Here is a 22752-nt window from a genome sequence, read left to right as displayed (position 1 = left end):
TGCAATACTCCGGCACTGTGTGAGTTACTCCGGCACCTTGTGAATGATTTACTCTACCACTGTGCGTGTTACTCCGGCACCGTGTGCGTGCGTTACTCTGGCACCGTGTGAGTGCGATACTCCGGCACTGCGTGAGTTACTCCGGCACCTTGTGAATGAGTTACTCTAGCACCGTGCGTGTTACTCCGGCACCGTGTGCGTGCGTTACTCTGGCGCCATGTGCGTGCGTTACTCCGGAACCATGTGCGTGCGTACTCCGGCACCGTGTGAGTGCGTTAGTTCGGCACCATGTGAGTGCATTAGTCCGGCACCGTGTGTGTGCGTTACTCCGGCACTGCGTGAGTTACTCCGGCACCGTGTGAATGAGTTACTCTAGCACTGTGCGCATTAGTCCAGCACCGTATGAGTGCATTACTCCTGCACTGTGTGCGTGCATTACTCCGGCACCATGTGCATGCGATATTCCGGCACCGTGTGAATGAGTTACTCTAGCACTGTGCACGTTACCCCGGCACCGTGCGAGTGCGCTACTCCGGCACCGTGTGAATGAGTTACTCTAGCACTGTGCGCGTTACTCCGGCACCGTGTGAGTGCGTTACTACGGCACCGTGTGACTGCGTTACTCCGGCACCGTGTGAGTGCGTTATTCCGGCACCGTCCGTTACTCCGGCACCGTGTGCGTGTGTTACTCCGGCACCGTGTGAGTGCGTTACTCCGGCACTGTGTGAGTCCGTTACTCCGGCACCGTGTGAGTGCGTTACTCCGGCATCGTTCGTTACTCCGGCATCGTGTGAGTGCATTACTCCGGCACCGTTCGTTACTCCGGCACCGTGTGAGTGCGTTACTCCGGCACCGTTTGTTACTCCGGCACCGTTTGTTACTCCGGCATCGTGTGAGTGTGTTACTCCGGCACCGTTTGTTACTCCGGCACCGTTCGTTACTCCGGCACCGTGTGAGTGCGTTACTCCGGCACCGTTTGTTACTCCGGCACCGTTCGTTACTCCGGCACCGTTCGTTACTCCGGCATCGTGTGAGTGCGTTACTCCGGCACTGCGAGTACACCTGCGGGAACATGGGACGTGTGGAGCGCGCACGCGCGGCGACGGCATGGGGCGGGGCCAGCGAGGCCGAGTTCGTAGAGATGACGTCACCTCGGTGGTCACGTGACGGACCATGAAGGACAGTGATTGGCCGGCAGTGACGCTGCATGACCTCACTATACGTCTGCGTGAGACGTCGCTCAGTGACGGACGCGGCGGCGATGGAGGTGGATGCACAGTCGGGCGCTCCCCCTCCCCCGGGCGCTCCCTCCCCCCCGGGCGCTCCCTCCCCCCCGGGCGCTCCCTCTGGTCCGGCGGCGATGGAGGTGGGCGCAGAGCCGGGCGCTCCCCTGGGCCCGGAGCCGGTCGCTCCCCAGGGCCCGGAGTCGGAGACGGGCGCTCCCGCTCCCCTGGGCCCGGAGTCGGAGACGGCCGCTCCGCCGGAGCCGCCAGAGGCCCCGGTGCCACCGGCCCTGGGCAGCCAGCGCCTCCTGTTTGTGGATGACCTGGTGTCAGGCACCTACAAGGGGGCTCTGCGGCACGGCATCGTGGGCCTGATTCACGGCGAGGTGAGCAGCGGCGAGAGCTCGGACACGGACGAGGAGGGAGGCGGCCGTGAGCGGCCTCTCAAGAAGGGCTACGTGCGGGTGCAGTGGTACCCAGAGGGCGGCAAGCAGGACGTGAAGGAAGTGAAGGTGCGTGGCCGCGGGCAGGCCCGGGTGGGCTGGCACTAGAGGCCCACCTGGGCGCGGGATGGCCCGGGGGGGGGGGGGGGGGCAGGTGGGGCACGGCCCGGCCCGGCCGGGGGGAGGGGGAGACGGCCGCAGGTGGGGCACGGCCCGGTCGGGGGGGGGGGGGGTGCAGGTGGGGCACGGCCCGGTCGGGGGGGGTGCAGGTGGGGCACGGCCCGGTCGGGGGGGAATGGCCGCAGGTGGGGCACGACCCGGGGGGTGGGGGGGGCGCAGGTGGGGCACGGCCCTGCCGGGGGGAGACGGCCGCAGGTGGGGCACGGCCCGGGAGGGGTGGGGCGCAGGTGGGGCACGGCCCGGCCGGGGGTAGACGGCCGGGGCTGGGCTTGGCCCGGCTGGGCTTTGCGGCGGCCCAGCCCGGGACGTGTTGATGCAGAGGCTGAGCTGGGGCGCGGACACCCTGCAGTGGGGAGTTTGTACCACGACACACGTCTGCGATGTGAACCGAGTGGGAACAACGTTGCTGAATATGGGTGACGGATATCTCGGGCGGCATCTTATGTCCTAAAGAAAGCAGCTGCTAGTCGAGGGAACTGGGTTACAGTCGCGGGGCCCTGAGAGGCACCATGTAGGTTGTTGTATTAGGGTGGTGGTAATTGGAGGCAAACAAATGCTGGTGTTGGCAGGAAGTCCCCATTTTCCGAGTGTATAAAACAATTAAAAGAATAGTTGGGAACATACATTTTAGGCTTGTTTTTATTATTTCATGCTATGAGGCTAATTGTTTGATTAATGGGAATAATCATCGGATGATATCTATACAAATTGTACTAGAACCTGCATTGGCCCTTTAGAATATTTTGTTAAATCTTTATTTCTGAAGGCTTTTGACTGGTGTAATCTTGTCATGTGTGCTAATACACTGCACTGTTGGAACAAAAGGTAGGGTTACCTCGGGTTTGACAAGTGCATTGCAGTGGATTGAAAGGCGAATGCAGGTGAGGGTTTTGGCTGTGGTAGAGCTTGCAGTAATACACTTGTATGACAAGCAAACTTACCACTGGCCATCAATATTTGGTGCTGTGGGAATGGCATCCTTTGACCCTCATTTACGAGGAGGTGAATGGAACTTAATGCTAATCATTTATTTGCATCAAGCACTTTGCTGACACTGGAAGCCTCATTTCTGTGTACTCATTAATAGTGAAGTACCTGAAGTTTTGTGAGAATTTGATTATTTAAGAAAAGAAATTACATAACCAAGTAAGTCCATTTAGCTCATCGTCCTTGGTCTTGTTTCCCCATGTTATTTCTTTTCCATTTACAAGTCTCGGCGTACACAGCGAGGGTACTGGACATTAAACAAACCATTGGGTTTTTGTGAAAGGCAATGCTGTTTTATTTATTCCAGTTTATTGTCGGATTTAAAAAAAAATCCCATTTCTCAATTGTAACTCAAATTTCACTGTACCTTAACTGGTACATGTGACAATAAACTGACTTTGAAACCTTCAGTGCCCATTCTGTTGAGATTTAGTCCAGGTATTTTGATCACCTGTCTATTTGCCTCTAGGCTTGTATATTGCTGATTAGATTGTTACTTTTGTTTAATTTTTACAAATTGTATTTCACCTTTCACTGAATTAAGCTGCAATATCAGCTGTTTAGATGTAACAATAGCTGATCTTTGATTTTTGTGCATTTTCTCTGCTAATTTGACATCAGCAAAATATTTTGGTGTGTAAATGTTTTGGACAAAATATCAGGGATTCCACATTAATCAAAATATTATGATTAATATGATTTCAATTATCATGGCAATTGTGATTCATTCCATTAACTCCATGAACAAAATTTGGAGAATATTATTCTAAAGGGGTATAATAAAGGATATAAGAAAATAACTGCAGATGTTGGTACAAATCGATTTATTCACAAAATGCTGGAGTAACTCAGCAGGTCAGGCAGCATCTCGGGAGAGAAGAAATGGGTGACATTTCGGGTCGAGTCCCTTCTTCAGTTATTCTTTATCCATAATAAAGAATATATGGATAGTTCATTTAAAATTGTTGGAGCAGATTGGGAAAGTAGTTAAACCAAGCTTGTAAGATCCTCGGATACATAATTGGAGGCAGATAATGAAAGAAGAGAGCATAAGCCACTAGATCGGTGAAAATGTGAGTAACATGCAGATACAAGGAACTGCAGATGCTGGAATCTTATTTAGAACACAGTACTGGAATAATTCAGTGGGTTGGGCAGCATCCCTAGAGAATGTGGATAGGTCACAAAGTGCTGGAGTAACTCCAGGTCCTCCAAAGATGCTGCCTGATCCGCTGAGCTACACCAGCATTCTGTTCTACACGAGTAACATGTTATGTTCCAAATTTAGGAAAGGTGTAAAGGCTAAGGCAAAGATGCAGATGAGGTTTGGTGAAATGGTTTGGGGGTGATGAGCTTAGTGTGTAGCTGAAGAGGCTGGGAAGCTATCTGTAGAAGTATTTAAAACGAGGAAGCATAAAGATTAAATATAAACTGTTATTGATGGAGGGGTTAAAAACTAGGTGATGTAAAATGAATGATTCACAAAATAAGAAAATTGAGGATATTTTTTCTCAAAGTTGGGAATATATTTGTCATGTAGTAGTAAGACAAATCAATTTTGTTCAGAATTGTACTAGCTAAGTCTCAATGACTGTTTGCAGGTTATTGCCCTGAGGCTCAATGAATGGGGCTAGATTGGTCTTGTACAGATTCAGTTTGAGCTCTCGGCCTAATAGACACTCCATGCTGAAACCAGTCTTTGGTTCTTTGAACTCTTAATCTGATTCCTGTATCATTGTCACTCTTCTATTCGGGTTGCTTATTGTTATTGTGTGTACTTATTGTGTGTACATTATTATTGTTATTGTGTGTACATTATTATTGTTATTGTGTGTACTTATTGTGTGTACTTACATTTAACTGTAATTTTGAAAGCATTTTGGTTTGTGTCTCTGAAAACCACAGCCTCCACTTCTCTTGAACATGTCATCTCAAAACAATTACATGTCCAGTATGATTTGTCATCTTGCATTTAGTTGGTGTTTCTCATGCCTCCCGATTGCATCTTGGAATTGCTCATAATGTAGCAATTGTTTTGCTCTTCTCCATATGGTTTGCTGTTTCATTCGTTTAGCAAATTTCTCATATCTGAATCGGAGACTTTCTACTTCAACATGGAAGCATACAAAGGCTTATCTTCCTCTAATAATAATAATAATGCATTACATTTATATAGCGCTTTTCATATACTCAAAGACGCTTTACAGGGATTTAGAGAACATAAAGAAGTGAATAAATAGATAAATAAGTAAACGAACAGAGAAAGGAGACAGAAGGTGAGGTGACCTTCAGTGGTTGAAGGCAGTACTGAACAGGTGAGACTTCAGTGATGTTTTGAATGTGGTGAGTGTGGAGGAGTCTCTGACGGTTTGGGGTAGTGAGTTCCATAGGGTGGGAGCAGCGATGGAGAAAGCCCTGTCCCCCCAGGATCTGAGTTTGGTCCGGATGTGGGGGGATAGGAGATTGGCAGCAGCAGAGCGGAGGGTGCAGGTGGGAGTGTGCCTGTGGAGGAGGTCGGTCAGGTAGGATGGGGCCAGGTTATGGAGGGCTTTGTAGGCCATGAGGAGGATTTTGTACTGGATTCTCTGGGGGATGGGGAGCCAGTGGAGTTTGTAAAGGACGGGGGTGATATGGTCACGGATCGGGATGTGGGTGAGTAGACGGGCAGCGGAGTTTTGAATGTATTGAAGTTTACTGATGATTTTTGAGGGTGCGCCATAGAGGAGGCTGTTGCAGTAGTCCAGACGGGAGGTGATGAAGGCGTGGATGAGGGTTTCTGCAGCTGTGGAGGAGAGGGATGGACGGAGACGGGCAATGTTTGTGAGGTGGATGAAGGCTGTCTTTGTGATGTGTTTGTCGAAGGAGAGGGTTTGATCAAAGATGATTCCAAGATTCCAGATGTGAGGGGAGGTGGATACTGGGAGACCATCAATATTGAGGATGAAGTTTTGGGTGGATTTGGTGAGCGTTTTTGGACCAATGATGATGATTTCAGATTTGTTGCAGTTGAGTTTGAGGAAATTTGATTGAAGCCAAGATTTTATTTCAGTGATGCAGTTTGTCAGTGTAGAGTGTGTGGTGGTGGAGATTGACTTGGTGGAGATGAGGAGCTGGATATCATCGGCGAAGCAGTGGAAGTTGAGACCATGACGGCGGATTAATTGACCAAGGGGGAACAGGTAGAGGATGAAGAGGAGGTGGCCAAGGACTGAGTCTTGGGGGAGGGGAGCGGTGGGGGATTTACAGTTGTTAATGGAGATGAACTGGTGCCTGTCAGAGAGGTAAGATTTGAACCAGGATAGGGCTGTGCCGGTGATGTTAAAGGAGGTTTCAAGTCGGGTGAGGAGAATGGAGTGATTTATGGTGTCAAAGGCGTTTTGGTTTTGGTTATAATGCCACGTGTCTCTCAAATGCACAATCATTACAGTATATATTTTTGCTTGGATATTTATAAAATGTAATTAGTTCATTTTTAATACCAGGTGTTGCATCAGTTATAGTTTAAGTTTGTGTTTATTAATTTTATAATTTTGACTTGCTACTTGCCTGTACCCAGTGCTTTAGTTGTGCTGGTGCTCAGTGTGGAATACAGTAGCAGACGTTAATACTCTAGTGTTAACTATGAAATAACTATTGTCTTTAAATGTGACCAACAACGTATTTTAAAAACTTCCACTATTTGCTCTTTCAATTACTTGGCCATGAAATAACCTTGTCAGTGCACTGGCATTGTGAATGACATTCTGCTGAATTGCTGACTGAAAAGAGCCTTTCACAGTGTGTACTTGAAGACCACCTGGTCTATCAAACATTTGCCTTTTCAAATGGCCCATAAAAATGCTTTTAAAAATAACATCTCTGACAATTGTTTGGGAATGAGTGTTTAATGTGTTTACCAATGTTATGAATAAGAAACTTTTAATGGCATTTTTAATAATCGATATGAACTGACAGTGCAGGTGTTTACTCTGAAGCCAAATATATTTAGACTATCTTCGTTCCAGAGAATAGGATCTATGAGGGGAAATGTCACTGCATTCTCTTGTTTGCTGACTCTACATTGTATTTTTACGTCCTAGTTCCAAAATGCAAAACCTTTCAGTGAAGTAGTTTTGTGGGTGGGTATAGTGTATGCTTGCTGTATTTTGCCCTATACCCGTGACCCAGCCCTGCAGCATTGTGAAGTGCTGCTATTGTGCAATGCAGGGCAGGGGAGGAGCCACGTTCACGCCAACTGTCTGGATGCTGTGCTTACATTTAGTACAAGCAAAGGGCTCTGACCTTTGTAACATTTTGACAAATCATTTGAGCATTGAATTGACAATTATTCTTGGTCTTCTGCTGCAGCAATGCTACCTTCAAATATTATCATCATATCATATATATACAGCCGGAAATAGGCCTTTTCGGCCCTCCAAGTCCGCGCCGCCCAGTGATCCCCGTACATTAACACTATCCTACACCCACTAGGGACAATTTTTACATTTACCCAGCCAATTAACCTACATACCTGTACGTCTTTGGAGTGTGGGAGGAAACCGAAGATCTCGGAGAAAACCCACGCAGGTCACGGGGAGAACGTACAAACTCCTTACAGTGCAGCACCCGTAGTCAGGATCGAACCTGAGTCTCCGGCGCTGCATTCGCTGTAAAGCAGCAGCTCTACCGCTGCGCTACCGTGCCGTAGCTGAAGCTTTGTATAATAGGACCGTTAATGGAATGTGGCTCTCCATTACTAGATGTGGTGCGAGTGACAAATACTAAATACAGAAGAGTTGTGTTCTAATATCTCCTGTGTGTGATCTTAGTGTTTCAGTGAAAGGGAAGACTATGTATTGGGATAACTGGGTTGTCGGGTTTGCAAAAAGGGAAAATAAGGAAGTACAGCTTTTTAGTCAGTCAAATAGCACAGAAGCAAGCCTTTCAGTCTTAAGAAGGGTCTCGACCCGAAACGTCACCCATTCCTTCTCTCCCGAGATGCTGCCTGACCTGCTGAGTTACTCCAGCATTTTGTGAATAAATCGATTTGTACCAGCATCTGCAGTTATTTTCTTATACTTTCAGCCCAACATCCATGCTGAACAAGATGTCCCATCTAACCTGGTCAGATTTGGCCCATATCCCTCTTACCTTTGCCAAGTGTTTAAAAAAATATTATTGCACCCTACCTCCTCTGGCAGCTCAGTCCATGTACTCAACGCCTGCTGAGCAAAAAAGTTGCTGCTTGAGTTCCTATTACATTTTTCCCTTCTCACCGTAAACCTATATCCTTTGGTACTTGATTGCCCTACCCCGGGTAAAAGACTGTGCATTTGTCTAGCAATTCCCTTTCATGGTTATCTCTCTCTCGAGATGCCATACGATCTAACCTTCCAAAGTAGCCTACGAAGTAGAGCCTGATCAAATGCCTTGTTGAAGTCCACATAGGCAGCATCTGTGGTTTTACCCTCATCAACCACCTTATTTTAAAAGAATGATCAAATTCATGAGATGTTCTCACAAGTATAAACCATGTTGTCTATCCCTAATCAGCAGTTATCTATCCAAATGCACATGTATCTTATCCCACAATCCCCACTAGTAACTTGCCTCCTGCAGATGTTAGCGTGATTGGTCTGTAGTTCCCAGGCCAATGTTGTCTGTTGCCCGTTTTCTTTATTCTTGGTAATATCTGGTCGTTTCCAACAAACTAATTAGACAATAGACAATAGGTGCAGGAGTAGGCCATTCAGCCCTTTCAACATACGACAGTCCCGCCATTCCGGGAATTAACCTAGTGAACCTACGCTGCACGCCCTCAATAGCAAGAATATCCTTCCTCAAATTTGGAGACCAAAACTGCACACAGTACTCCAGGTGCGGTCTCACCAGGGCCCGGTACAACTGTAGAAGGACCTCTTTGATCCTATACTCAACTCCTCTTGTTATGAAGGCCAACATTCCATTGGCTTTCTTCACTGCCTGCTGTACCTGCATGCTTCCTTTCAGTGACTGATGCACTAGGACACCCAGATCTCGTTGAACGTCCCCTCTTCCTAACTTGACACCATTCAGATAATAATCTGCCTTTCTATTCTTACTTCCAAAGTGAATAACCTCACACTTATCTACATTAAACTGCATCTGCCATGTATCCGCCCACTCACACAACCTGTCCAAGTCACCCTGCAGCCTTATTGCATCTTCCTCACAATTGACACTACCCCCCAGCTTAGTATCATCTGAAAATTTGCTAATGGTACTTTTAATCCCTTCATCTAAGTCATTAATGTATATCGTAAATAGCTGGGGTCCCAGCACCGAACCTTGCGGTACCCCACTGGTCACTGCCTGCCATTCCGAAAGGGACCCATTTATCCCCACTCTTTGCTTTCTGTCTGTCAACCAATTTTCTATCCATGTCAGTACCCTACCCCCAATACCATGTGCTCTAATTTTGCCCACTAATCTCCTATGTGGGACCTTGTCGAAGGCTTTCTGAAAGTCGAGGTACACCACATCCACTGACTCTCCCCTGTCAATTTTCCTAGTTACATCCTCAAAAAATTCCAGTAGATTTGTCAAGCATGATTTCCCCTTCGTAAATCCATGCTGACTCGGAATGATCCTGTTACTGCTATCCAAATGCTCAGCAATTTCGTCTTTTATAATTGACTCCAGCATCTTCCCCACCACTGATGTCAGACTAACTGGTCTATAATTACCCGTTTTCTCTCTCCCTCCTTTCTTAAAAAGTGGGATAACATTTGCTATCCTCCAATCCACAGGAACTGATCCTGAATCTATAGAACATTGAAAAATGATCTCCAATGCTTCCACTATTTCTAGAGCCACCTCCTTAAGTACCCTGGGATGCAGACCATCAGGCCCTGGGGATTTATCAGCCTTCAGTCCCATCAGTCTACCCAAAACCATTTCCTGCCTAATGTGGATTTCCTTCAGTTCCTCCATCACCCTAGGTTCTCCGGCCCCTAGAACATTTGGGAGATTGTGTGTATCTTCCTCAGTGAAGACAGATCTACCTCTGACCCATGTGTTCACTGACAAGTTTCCAACCACCAAAACAACTCCTGGCACACTCTGGCACCTTCTACCAAGCCAGTTGTGGATTTGGTGTGCTAATCCACCTGGTATCCCATCAGAACTAATCCTTGGCACCAGTCCCCCATGCTGGGGGTGTTTAAAACAAGGGGGCAACGGTCTAAAGCGAAAGGTAGAACATTTAGAAATGGTCTGAGGTGTATTTTTTAACATTGTGATGGGATCTGGTATTTGTGTTGGAATTTGGTACTTGTCACCTTGAAGCATTAGGTGAGCACTTGAATTGCCCAGGCACCGAAGGTGTCTCGGCGATTGGTACTGGGTCCATTGCCATTTTTCATCTCCAACAATTTGGACTAGAATGTACAAGGCATGATTAGTAAGTCTGCAGATGACATTACAATAGGTGGTATCAAGAAAAGGAAGATGGTTATCAAGCGCACAGTGGGACCTTGATCAGCTGAGCAAGTGGGCCAAGGAATGACTAATGGAGTTTAATGTGGATTGTTAATTGGGGAGGTGCTGCATCTTGACATCAAACCAGGGGAGGTCCTTCACAGTGAACACCAGGCTACTAGGTCATGCTGGCCTTGACTGAGATGTTGCATCCCCTTAATGTTGAAGAGATTTGGCTACTCTGGGTGGGGGGATGAAATTCAAACAGTGGAATGTACATTGTTGGTGTGAATGAATAATGATGAGGTACGGAAAGTTGGACGAAATGTTGAATGTACAATAAAAATGCATTGTTGACAAATGTTTGGTTAACTGGTTATGGTCAAAAAGTGCTTCTCTGTATAACAGTAAAATCTAGAATTTTTCTGTTTAATGGCCATTTCAGTACATGGGAAAAATCCCCCTCAGCAGATTAGAACATATGGCTGGACATTGTGTTGTGTAAACTGAAGTGTTTAGTGATTTTACAGATTTGCTGAGCAGAGTTTTGGTTAGTTAATTGGTTAGGTGTTTCTTCTGTGGATTGAAGATTAATGGGAGAAATTGCAGGTAGGATAAATAAAATCTGCTCCATTTCACTTAGAGTAGTCTGTAACTAGAGTCCAATTATAAAATAACAGGTAGAAGGATTAAACTATAGCTGGAAGTATATTTTGTTAAGCCACCTGGTTTGCAGACCAGAACCTAGGAGGTAATCCAGGTAATACAATTTGGCCCAAGTAATCTTTAAATGAGCTATCACCACCACTGCCATGAATGAGTCTTAGTTTAGAGATAGAGCATGGAAATGCGTCAGTGCTGTCAATCCATCAACCGTTCATATTTGTTCAATGTTATCCCACTTACACATCTACTCCCAGCATTTTGTGTCTACCATACACACTAGGAGTGTAGGAAGGAACTGCAAGATGCTGGTTTAAACCAAAGATGGGCACAAAATGCTGGAGTAACTCAGCGGGTCTGACAGCATGGTTGGAGAAAAGGAATAGATGATATTTTGGGTTGAGACCCTTCTGACTGAGAGGAATACATATTAGGGGCAGTTTACAGAGGCCAATTAACCGACAAACCCTTAAAGTCTTTGGGATGTGGGCAGAAGCCGAAGTACACGGAGGAAACGCTTGGTCACAAGGAGAATGTGCAAGCTCCACACAGACAGCATCTGAGGTCAGGATCGAACCTGGGTCTCTGGCGCTGAGGCAACAGCTGTGCTACTATGCTGCCCATTAAAATATCAGAGTAGAAACAGCATTGTTTGCTTCCAGGTGGTGGCTTCATTAAACTTGTGTAAATTATCTTTAAAATAGGACCAGCGTATGTGACCACTTGTTTAGTGCAAGCAACTAATTTCTTCCCTGAAGAGTAATGGATATGCTTGGTAGCTGTTTGAACAAAGGAGAACTGGCTGCACTGTTCCTGTCTGCTGCGCTTTCTCCTCTTCCTTGTCTTCTGAGAACTCTAGGTGTTGCCAAAATAAAGAGAGCCAATCTTGCTGGACCAGGATACTGTTTGAATGTAGAAGATTGAAGGATCCGATCCTTCACACCTAAATGATGATAACCATTGCCCAATCATCAATGAACAATTTGCTTATATGATGGTGAAGGAAAGGTCATTTATGTCGCCGTTGAATAAGAGGGGGCCTATAACACTGCAACGTTTCTGCACTGATGTCTTGGTCCTGAAATAATTGAGTCCAACTATTGTAACTTTCTTCTTGCTAGGTGGGACTTCTTGGGAAATTCTGATTCAATTTATTTAATTTCTACCGGAGCTCCTCGGTTCCATAGATAGTTAAATGATCAACTGGATTCTGCTGGGCTGTCCCTGCATGTTTTTGCATATCTTGATTATATGATTGAGGAGAATTTCCTATCCCTTATGACCTTGTCTAGATGCACAAGATCTGCTCCCTGACCTTCCAGACTCTGCAGTTTAGCAATAGGACCCCTGGCAGCACAGTTTGGAGGCCCACCCCAAAACATTCATTATGCCTATTCCAGCTGCATAGCCAGAAGGTTGGACATTACCAGCTATAAGGTTGTGGTTGATTAAGGTTTAGAGGCTCCGTACATTAGAATCAAAGGCTCATAGAAACAATCAATCGGCCAATATCCAAGCCCCCCAATGGGCACCCACCTGCATTAAGCCCATTGCCCTGTCCTTGGTGCTTAAACGATTCTAATGCTCACCTAGACATTCAAACGGGGGAAAGATTCCCCAGATTCCCACTAAATCTCTTCCCCCTAAGCTTAAATCGATTACCTCTAATTTTATCTAGCTCTGATATGGGGAAAGGTTTCCTGCAGTCTACCCTAAATATACCCTTCATAATAACACATCCCAATCCCCTAACCCTAACGCCCCCTCTTAAACTCTGCCCAACGAAAACGGATCCAGCACCACCAGTTTCTCTGAACTGCAACACACTATCCTAGGCAACATTCTGAGTCTGCTCCACGTCACCTTCAGCACTATCACATCTCTGATTGTGTGGTCACCCTAATGCAGTCCTCTAACTGAGGTATGTTTCACCATTTTAACCACTTCCCCATAAGTCTTGATTGAGGAAGGGTCTTGACTGGAAACATCGACTGTCCATTTCTTTCCACAGACGCTGCCTGATGTGCCAAGTTCCTCAAGCACTTTGTACTTTGCTCCAGGACTGGACATGCAGAGTAAATGGTAGGGCCCTGGGGAGTGTTATAGAATAGAGACCAAGGGGTGTGGGTATATAATTCATGGAGGTGGCCACACAGGTGGACAGGGTGGTGAAGATGATGTTTACCACATGTGCCTTCATTAGGCGGAGTATTAAGTATAGGATTTGGGACGTAATGTACAAGCTGTTGGTGAAGTCTCATTTGGAGTACTATTCAGTTCTGGTCGCTGTGCTATAGGAAGCATGCCCTTAAAACAGTGCAAATAGGATTTAGAAGGATGTTATTGGGTCTAGAGGATTTGAGTTATAAGCTAAGATGGTTTTCCCTGGAATGCAAGAGGCTGAGGGGGTGATCTTAGAGGTTTATCAAATCATGAGGGAGCTAGTCTTTTCCCCAGGAAGCCTGGGCATATGGTGAAAGGGGAAAGAGACCTGGAGAGGGTGACTGGTACATGGAACAAGCTGTCAGAGGAAGTAGAGGCAGGTACAATTATGACATTTAAAAACCTCTTGGGTAGTAGCATGGAATGGGAATGGGACCGTACAGCTCAGGAATGGTCCCTTTGGCCCACAATGTCAGTGAACTTCATGCCAAGTAGCGTTTGCCTGCTGATGATCCATATTCCTCCACTCACTTCTTATCCATGTGCTCAACTAAAAGCCTGTTAAATGCCATGGTCATATCTGCTTCCACCACCCCTGGAAACACATTCCAAGCACTCCCCTCTGTGTAAAAATAAACTTGCCATGCATTTTCCATCAAAGGTTTCCCCTGGCCTTGAAGTTGTACTCTCCAGATTCTAGTCTTTGACATTTCCACCCTGGGGGAAAATGGTTCTGACTGAATTTTCTCTGTACTTTTTCTAGCTTAGTGACACCCTTCCTAGAGCAGGATGATCAAAACGGAACACAGTGCTCCAAATTCGGCCACACCACGTCTTGTATAATATTAACATTATGTCCCATCTTCTGTACTCAATACTCCGATGGCCAGTGTACCAAAAGCCATCTTTACCACCCTGTCTGCCTGTGACGCCACCTTCAGGGAACTATGTACCTGCACTCCTAGATCCGTCTGCTCTACAACACTCCCTGTCTACCTGTGACGCCACTTTCAGGGAACTGTGTACCTGCGCTCCTCGATCCCTCTGCTCTACAACCCTCACTGTCTACCTGTGACGCCACTTTCAGGGAACTGTACCTGCGCTCCGAGATCCTTCTGCTCGACAACACTCCCTGTCTACCTGTAATGCCACTTTCAGTGGACTATGTACCTGCGCTCTGAGATCCCTCAGCTCTCAACGCTCCCTGTCCACCTGTGAAGCCACTTTCAGGGGACTATGTACCTGCGCTCCTAGATCCCTCTGCTTGTTCCCTTTCAATAAACTATCTTGGCTCTGCCTAATTTTTGACTGAATGTTTTGTTAACATTTCCAAAAGGACTTCCATAAAAACCTGAGGAGCCCTGACCCAAAAGTCACCTATCCATTTTCTCCAGAGATAATGCTTAACTTGCATTTTGTATCTTTGGTATAAACTAGCAACTGCAATTCCTTTTTATTATATTCCCCAAAAACAATGTTGGACTCTCAACTATGTAGCACACTGTTTACCATCTTCTTCCTTGAATGCTGGAAACCTTTTAGAACATTTGGAATATTGTATTAAGGTATGCATAATGTCTTGTTACATTTGCATTAGTCACTTTATCCAAATACTTTATTTTACTGCATTGCTGCTATATTGATTACATCCTCATTGTATTTCATAGATGCTCCATAGATTTGGCAAGTTTAAATACTTTTGGTCTCTGATTCCTGCAATGCAGTATGGATTGATCTTTACTGGTTTAATGCTGCAAGTAATTTATGACTTTCTTTTCTAGCTGAAACTAGAAGACCGATCGCTAATGCCTCGTGACTTGGTGCGTCGTATGGGCCCAAATACTGTAAGTTTCTTCATGCATGCATGCGTCTTTGTTAATTCCGGTGGGGCACAGTTTTATAATCCCTTCCTTCTCCCGTGTATTTGCTTGTTTGGATCATTCTCTTTCCCCAATCATTCTTCCCTTCTCTGGTCGTCAGAATTTATGCAAATAGATGGGGATTTTGGTTAATTACTGCAAAATCTGCAGTTCTCTGCATCTGTATTTCAAGAGAGTTAGATTTATAGACAATAGGTCCAGGAGTAGGCCATTCGGCCCTTTGAGCCAACACCGCCATTCAATGTGATCATGGCTGATCATTCACACTCAGTGCCCCGTTCCTGCCTTCTCCCCATACCCCCTATCATAAAGAGCTCTATCTAGCTCTCTCTTGAATGCATCCAGAGAATTGGCCTCCACTGCCTTCTGATGCGGAGAATTCCACAGATTGACAACTCTGACTGAATTTTTTCCCCTCATCTCTGTTCTAAATGGCCTAACCCTTATTCTTAAACTGTGGCCCCTGGTTCTGAACTCTCCCAACATTGGAAACATGTTTTCTGCCTCTAACGTGTCCCAATTCCTTAATCTTATATGTTTCAATAAAATCCCCTCTCATACTTCTAAATTCCAGTGTATACAAGCCTAGTCGCTCCAATCTTTCAACGTACGACAGTCCTGCCATTCTGGGTATTAACCTAGTGAACTTACACTGCACTCCCTCAATAGCAAGAATGCCCTTCCTCAAAGCTGCACACAGTACTCCAGGTGCGGTCTCACTAAGGATCTGTACAACTGCAGAAGGACCTCTTTGCTCCTATACTCAACTCCTCTTGTCATAAAGGCCAACATGCCATTAGCTTTCTTCACTGCCTGATGTACCTGCATGCTAACGTTAAGTGACTGATGAACATGAACACCCAGATCTCGTTGTACGTCCCCATTTCCTAACTTGACACCATTCAGAAAATAATCTGCCTTCCTGTCCTTACCACCAAAGTGGATAACCTCACATTTACCACCTTAAACTGCATCTGCCATGCATCTGCCCACTCACCCAACCAGTCCAAGTCACCCTGCATCCTCATAGCATCCTTCTCACAGTTCACACTGCCACCCAGCTTTGTGTCATCTGCAAATTTGCTAATGTTACTTTTAATCCCTTCATCTAAGTCAAATATTGTAAATAGCTGCGGTCCCAGCACCGAGCCTTGCTGTACCCCACTAGTCACTGCCTGCCATTCTGAAAGGGACCCATTTATCCCCACGCTTTGTTTCCTGTCTGCCAACCAATTTTCTATCCATGTCAGTACCCTACCCCCAATACCATATGCTCTAATCTTGCCCACTAATCTCCTATGTGTGACCTTATCAAAGGCATTCGGAAAGTCCAGATACACTACATCCACTGGTTCTCCCTTGTCCATTTTCCTAGTTACATCCTCAAAATTCCAGAAGATTAGTCAAGTATGATTTCCCCTTCGTAAATCCATGCTGACTCGGAACGATCCTGTTACTACTATCCAAATGTTCCGCAATTTCTTATTTTATAATTGACTCTAGCATCTTCCCCATCACTGATGTCAGGCTAACTGGTCTATAATTTCCCGTTTTCTCTCTCCCTCCTTTCTTAAAGAGTGGGATAACATTAGCTACCCTCCAATTCACAGGAACTGATCCTGAATCTATAGAACATTGGAAAATGATCACCAATGCGCCCACAATTTCTAGAGCCACTTCCTTAAGTACCCTGGGATGCAGACCATCAGGCCCTGGGGATTTATCAGCCTACAGTCCCTTCAGTCTACCCAACACCATTACCTGCCTGATGTGAATTTCCTTCAGTTCCTCCGTTACCCTAGACAATAGACAATAGGTGCAGGAGTAGACCATTCGGCCCTTCGAGCCAGCACCACCATTCAATGTGATCATGGCTGATCATTCTCAATCAGTACCCCGTTCCTCCCTTCTCCCCATACCCACTGACTCCGCTATCCTTAAGAGCTATATCTAGCTCTCTCTTGAATGCATTCAGAGAATTGGCCTCCACTGCCTTCTGAGGCAGAGAATTCCACAGATTTACAACTCTCTGACTGAAAAAGTTTTTCCTCATCTCCGTTCTAAATGGCCTACCCCTTATTCTTAAACTGTGGTCCCTGGTTCTGGACTCCCCCAACATTGGGAACATGTTTCCTGCCTCTAATGTGTACAACCCCTTAATAATCTTATATGTTTCGATAAGATCCCCTCTCATCCTTCTAAATTCCAGTGTATACAAGCCTAGTCGCTCCAGTCTTTCAACATATGACAGTCCCGCCATTCCGGGAATTAACCTAGTTAACCAACGCTGCATGCCCTCAATAGCAAGAATATCCTTCCTCAAATTTGGAGACCAAAACTGCACACAGTACTCCAGGTGCGGTCTCACTAGGGCCCTGTACAACTGCAGAAGGACCTCTTTGCTCCTATACTCAACTCCTCTTGTTATGAAGGCCAACATTCCATCGGCTTTCTTCATTGCCTGCTGTACCTGTACGCGTCCTTTCAGTGACTGATGCACTAGGACACCCAGATCTCGTTGTACGTCACCTTTTCCTAACTTGACACCATTCAGATAATAATCTGCCTTCCTATTCTTACTACCAAAGTGGATAACCTCACACTTATCCACATTAAACTGCATCTGCCATGCATCCGCCCACTCACACAACCTGTCCAAGTCACCCTGCAACCTCATAGCATCTTCCTCACAGTTCACACTACCACCCAGCTTTGTATCATCTGCAAATTTGCTAATGTTACTTTTAAACCCTTCATCCAAGTCATTAATGTATATTGTAAATAGCTGCGGTCCCAGCACCGAGCCTTGCGGTATCCCACTCATCACTGCATGCCATTCTGAAAGGGACCCATTTATCTCCATTCTTTGCTTTCTGTCTGTCAACCAATTTTCAATCCATGTCAGTACCCTACCCCCAATACCATGTGGTCACATTTTACCCACTAATCTCCTGTGTGGGACCTTGTCAAAGGCTTTCTGAAAGTCGAGGTACACCACATCCACCGGCTCTCCCCTGTCAATTTTCCTAGTTACATTCTCAAAAAACTCCAGAAGATTAGTCAAGCATGACTTCCCCTTCGTAAATCCATGCTGACTCGGAACGATCCTGCTACTGCTATCCAAATGCTCCGCAATTTTGTATATTATAATTGACTCCAGCATCTTCCCCACCACTGATGTCAGACTAACTGGTCTATAAATTTCCCGTTTTCTCTCTCGTTCCTTTCTTAAAAAGTCGGATAACATTAGCTACCCTCCAATCCACAGGAACTAGTCCTGAATCTATAGAACATTGGAAAATGATTATCAATGTGTCCACAATTTCTAGAGCCACCTCCTTAAGTACCCTGGGATGCAGACCATCAGGCCCTGGGGATTTATCAGCCTTCAGTCCCTCAGTCTACCCAACACAATTTCCTGCCTAATGTGGATTTCCTTCAGTTCCTCCGTCACCCTAGGATCTCTGGCCACTAGAACATCTGGGAGATTGTTTGTATCTTCCTTAGTGAAGACAGATCCAAAGTACCGGTTCAATTCGTCTGCCATTTCCTTGTTCCCCATAATAAATTCAACTGCTTCTGCCTTCAAGGGACCCCATTTGCCTTGACTATTTTTTTCCTCTTCACATACCTAAAAAAGCTTTTACTATCCTCCTTTATATTATTGGCTAGCTTGCCCTCGTACCTCATCTTTTCTCCCCGTATTGCCTTTTTAGGTATCTTCTGTTGCCCTTTAGAAGAGTCCCAATCCTCTGGCTTCCCACTCTTTGCTATGATATACTACTTCTCTTTTATTTTTATGCTGTCCTTGATTTCCCTTGTCAGCCACGGGTGCCTTATATTCCCCTTAGAATCTTTCCTCCTCTTTGGGATAAATTGATCCTGCAACTTCTGCATTATTCCGAGGCATACCTGCCATTGATGTTCCACCGTCTTCCCTGCGAGGGCCTCCTTCCAGTCAAATCTGGCCAGCTCCTGCCTCATGCCTCTGTAATCCCCTTTGCTATACTGTAATACTGACACTTCCGATTTTCCCTTCTTCCTCTCAATTTGTAGAGTAAAACTTATCATATTGTGATCGCTGCCTCCTAATGGCTCTTTTACCTCGAGTCCCCTTATCAGATCAGGTTCATTACACAACACTAAATCCAGAATTGCCTTCTCCCTGGTAGGCTCCATTACAAGCTGTTCTAAAAATCCATCTCGGAGACACTCCACAAACTCTCTTTCCTGGGTCCATTACCAACCTGATTTTCCCAGTCTACCTGCATGTTGAAATCTCCCATAACCACCGTAGCATTACATTTGCGACATGCCAATTTTAGCTCTTGATTCAACTTGCACCCTATGTCGAGGCTACTGTTTGGGGGCCAGTAGATAACTCCCATTATGGTCTTTTTACCCTTACAATTCCTCATTTCTATCCATACTGATTCTACATCTCCTGATTCTATGTCACCCCTTGCAAGGGAGTGAATATCATTCCTGACCAATAGAGCAACCCCACCCCCTCTGCCCACCTGTCTGTCTTTTTTATACGTTGTTTAGCCCTGAATATTCAGTTCCCAGCCCTGGTCCTCTTGTAGCCATGTCTCTGTGATTCCCGCAACATCATACTTGCCAGGTCTAACTGAGTCTCAAGCTTGTCCACTTTACTTTTTATACTTCGCGCTTAAATACAACACTTTAACTTCAGTATTCACCTCCCCTCACACCGGTTACAATTGGCCCTGACCTTACTCTCTTATCCCATCTAGAACTTCCCTTCCCATTTATTCGAGAGTCCTTTGCAATTTCTCCTGTATTCGCTTCCCCTTTAACTCCATCTTCATATTCCCAATTTGTCAACCCCTCCCCCCCACTACTTAGTTTAAATTCACACGTGTAACACTAGCAAACCTGCCTGCCAGAATGTTGGTCCCCCTGCTGTTAAGGTGTAACCCGTCCCTTTTGTACAGGTCACCCCTACCCCAGAAGAGACCCCAGTGGTCTAGAAATCTAAATCCCTGCTCTCTGCACCAGCCCCTCAGCCATACATTCATATCCCCGATCTTTCTATTCCTGCCCTCACCAGCACGAGGTACAGGTAGCAGTCCAGAGATAACAACCCTCGATGTCCTACTTCTCAGTCTTCTTCCTAACTCTCTAAACTCACATTGCAGAATCTCCTTCCTCTTCCTCCCGACGTCATTCGTGCCTACATGCACAACTACTTCCGGTTGATTGCCTTCCCTCACTGGGATGTTCTGAAGCCAGTCCGTGATATCTTGAACCCTGGCACCAGGGAGGCAACAGACCATCCTCGAGTCCCGCCTGCGGCCACAGAATCTACTGTCCATACCTCGGACAATGGAGTCACCCACTACTATGGCTCTTCCTGACTTCGGTCTCCCCGGTCGAGTCTCCTTGCCTGGATTAGAGCTGCCAACTTGTCCGCCGCTCGGACTGGAAGCGTCTTCTGCCCCGACAGCTCCCAAGAGGGTGTAACTGTTTGCAATAGGCACAGCCACCGGGGTCTCCTGTAGTCCACGTTCACTCCCCCTTGAAACGGTCTCCCACCTTCGCTCGACCTGGACCCTTGGCGTGACAGCCTCACAGTAGGTCCTGTCCAGGAAACTCTCACATTCCTGGATGGCCCTGAGGTCATCTAGCTGCCTTTCCAACTCCGCCACACGTCCATTCAGGAGCTGCACCTGGACACAGTTCTTGCAGGTGTAGCTCCCAGAAGCTCCAGCAGTGTCCCTCCCTTCCCACATCCTGCAGGAAACACACTACACCAACTTATCTGCCATTACTTTATTGTCTAAAATCAAATCAGGCTCAAACAACTAGCCTCCTCGCCGAAGACTCGCAGCCAAAGACTCATACTCACACTTCACCTCTGTCCACTAGTACATCCATAACCTCTGAGACCTGATGGAGACAAGAAGCTGGAGTAATTAGCGGGAATCAGCGGGATAGGCAGCATATCTGGAGAGAAGGAATGGGTGACGTTTCAGGGCGAGACCCTTTGGACAACCTCTGACACCTGTACTAATCAAGAATCTATCTGTGCCTTAAAAATATCCGCTGACTTGGTCTCCATTGCCTTCTATGGCAAAGAATCCCACAGATTCACCACCCTCTGGCTAAAGAATCCCACAGATTCACCGCCCTCTGGCTAAAGAATCCCACAGATTCACCGCCCTCTGACTAAAGCCATTTCTCCTTATCTCCTTCCTAAAAGAACGTTGTTTAATTCTGAGGCTGACTTTTTGTCCTAGACTCTCCCACTAGTGGAAACATCCTCTCCATATCCACTCTATCCAAGCCTTTCACTATTCTGTGTGTTTCAATGAGGTCCCCCCTCATTCTACTAAATTCCAGTGAGTATAGGTCCAGTGCCGACAAACGCTCATCATAGGTTAACCTACTCATTCCTGGGATCATTCTTGTAAACCTCCTCTGGACCCTCTCCAGAGCTAACACATCCTTCCTCAGATATGGTGCCCAAAATTGCTCACAATATTCCAAATGTGGCCTGACCAGCACCTTATAGAGCCTCAGCATTACATCCCTGAATTGTATACAAACCCTCTTGAAATAAATGCTAGCATTGAATTTGCTTTCTTTACTACCGATTCGATTTGCAGATGAACTTTTTGGGAATCCTGCACCAGCTCCCAAGTCTCTGCACCTCCGATTTCTGGATTCTCTCCCCATTTAGAAAATAGTCTACGACTTTATTCCTACTCGCACAATGCATGACTCAACACTCTGCTAAACTCTATTCCATCTGCCACTTCTCTGCCCACTGCCAATCTGTCCAAGTCCTTCTGCAGAGTCCCTGCTTTCTTTACACTACCTGCCACTCTACCTATTTTTGTATCATCTGCAAACTTTGCCACAAAGCCATCAATCCTCTCGTCCAAATCATTAATATACAATGAGAAGATTAGCGGCCCCAGCACCGACCCCTGCGGACCTCCACTAGTCACTGCCAGCTAACCAGAAAAAGACCCCTTTATTGTCACTCTTTGTCTTCTGCAGTCCAGCCAGCCTGTTATCCATGCTGGTATCTGCCCTTTCATACCGTGAGCTCCCATCTTCCAAAGTAGCCTAACTGGAGGCACCTTGTCCAAGGGTTTCTGAAAATCTAAGTAAACAACATCTACTGACTCCTTTGTCCTGCTATTTACTTCAAAGAATTCCAGCAAATTTGGCAAGCAAGACCTCACTTCACAAAGCTATGCTGACTTCGGCCTATTTTATCTTGAACATCAAAGTACTCCATAACCTCATCTGTTATAATGGACTCTAAGGACATACAGACACAAAATGTTGAAGCAACTCAGTGGGTCAGGCAGCATCTAACATAGACACAAATTTCTGGAGTAACTCAGGGGTCAGGCAGCATCTGCAGTTCTTTCCTGTAGTAAGTGGTAGGTTGATAAAGAATGTTGACCTAGGAATACATGTACATAGTTCTCCGAAAGTGACAACAAGTGAAGAAAGTATACGGTGTGCTTGTCTTAATAAGCCTGGGGTCTAAATAGAAAATTTGGGATGTTATATTCCAAGTTTACCGAACCCTGGTTGGAATGCACTCATGTGCAATTCAGGAAGCTTGTGGTGAGCAGAGGAGGTTTGGCAGAATCTGCCCTGATTGGAGTACTTCATGTACAGGGTGAGTTTGGATAGGTTGGCCCTGATAGGTTGTTTCCTATGAATAGTTCCTAAACCAGAACCAGCTTTTTATGGCCCTTTCATTTGATACGCCTTAGTTTTTGTAATAGC

General features: G+C 46.0%; 1 protein-coding gene across 3 annotated transcripts in view; it reads left to right on the top strand.

The window, feature by feature from the left end:
• Positions 1-1261: 1261 nt before the first annotated feature.
• ube2o (ubiquitin-conjugating enzyme E2O) overlaps positions 1262-22752 on the top strand; it is a 71317-nt gene continuing 49826 nt past the window's right edge. For all 3 annotated transcript variants that reach the window (XM_078401522.1, XM_078401523.1, XM_078401521.1), the window contains exons 1-2: positions 1262-1735; positions 14878-14940. In XM_078401522.1, coding sequence (XP_078257648.1) covers positions 1262-1735; positions 14878-14940 — 537 coding nt within the window. The remainder of the gene's footprint in view (positions 1736-14877; positions 14941-22752) is intronic.

This window comes from Rhinoraja longicauda, chromosome 6 (assembly GCF_053455715.1).
Source record: "Rhinoraja longicauda isolate Sanriku21f chromosome 6, sRhiLon1.1, whole genome shotgun sequence".
NCBI lineage: Eukaryota > Metazoa > Chordata > Chondrichthyes > Rajiformes > Arhynchobatidae > Rhinoraja > Rhinoraja longicauda.
Note: the sequence above shows the minus strand (reverse complement) of the source record. Positions and strands in the feature narration are given on the sequence as shown.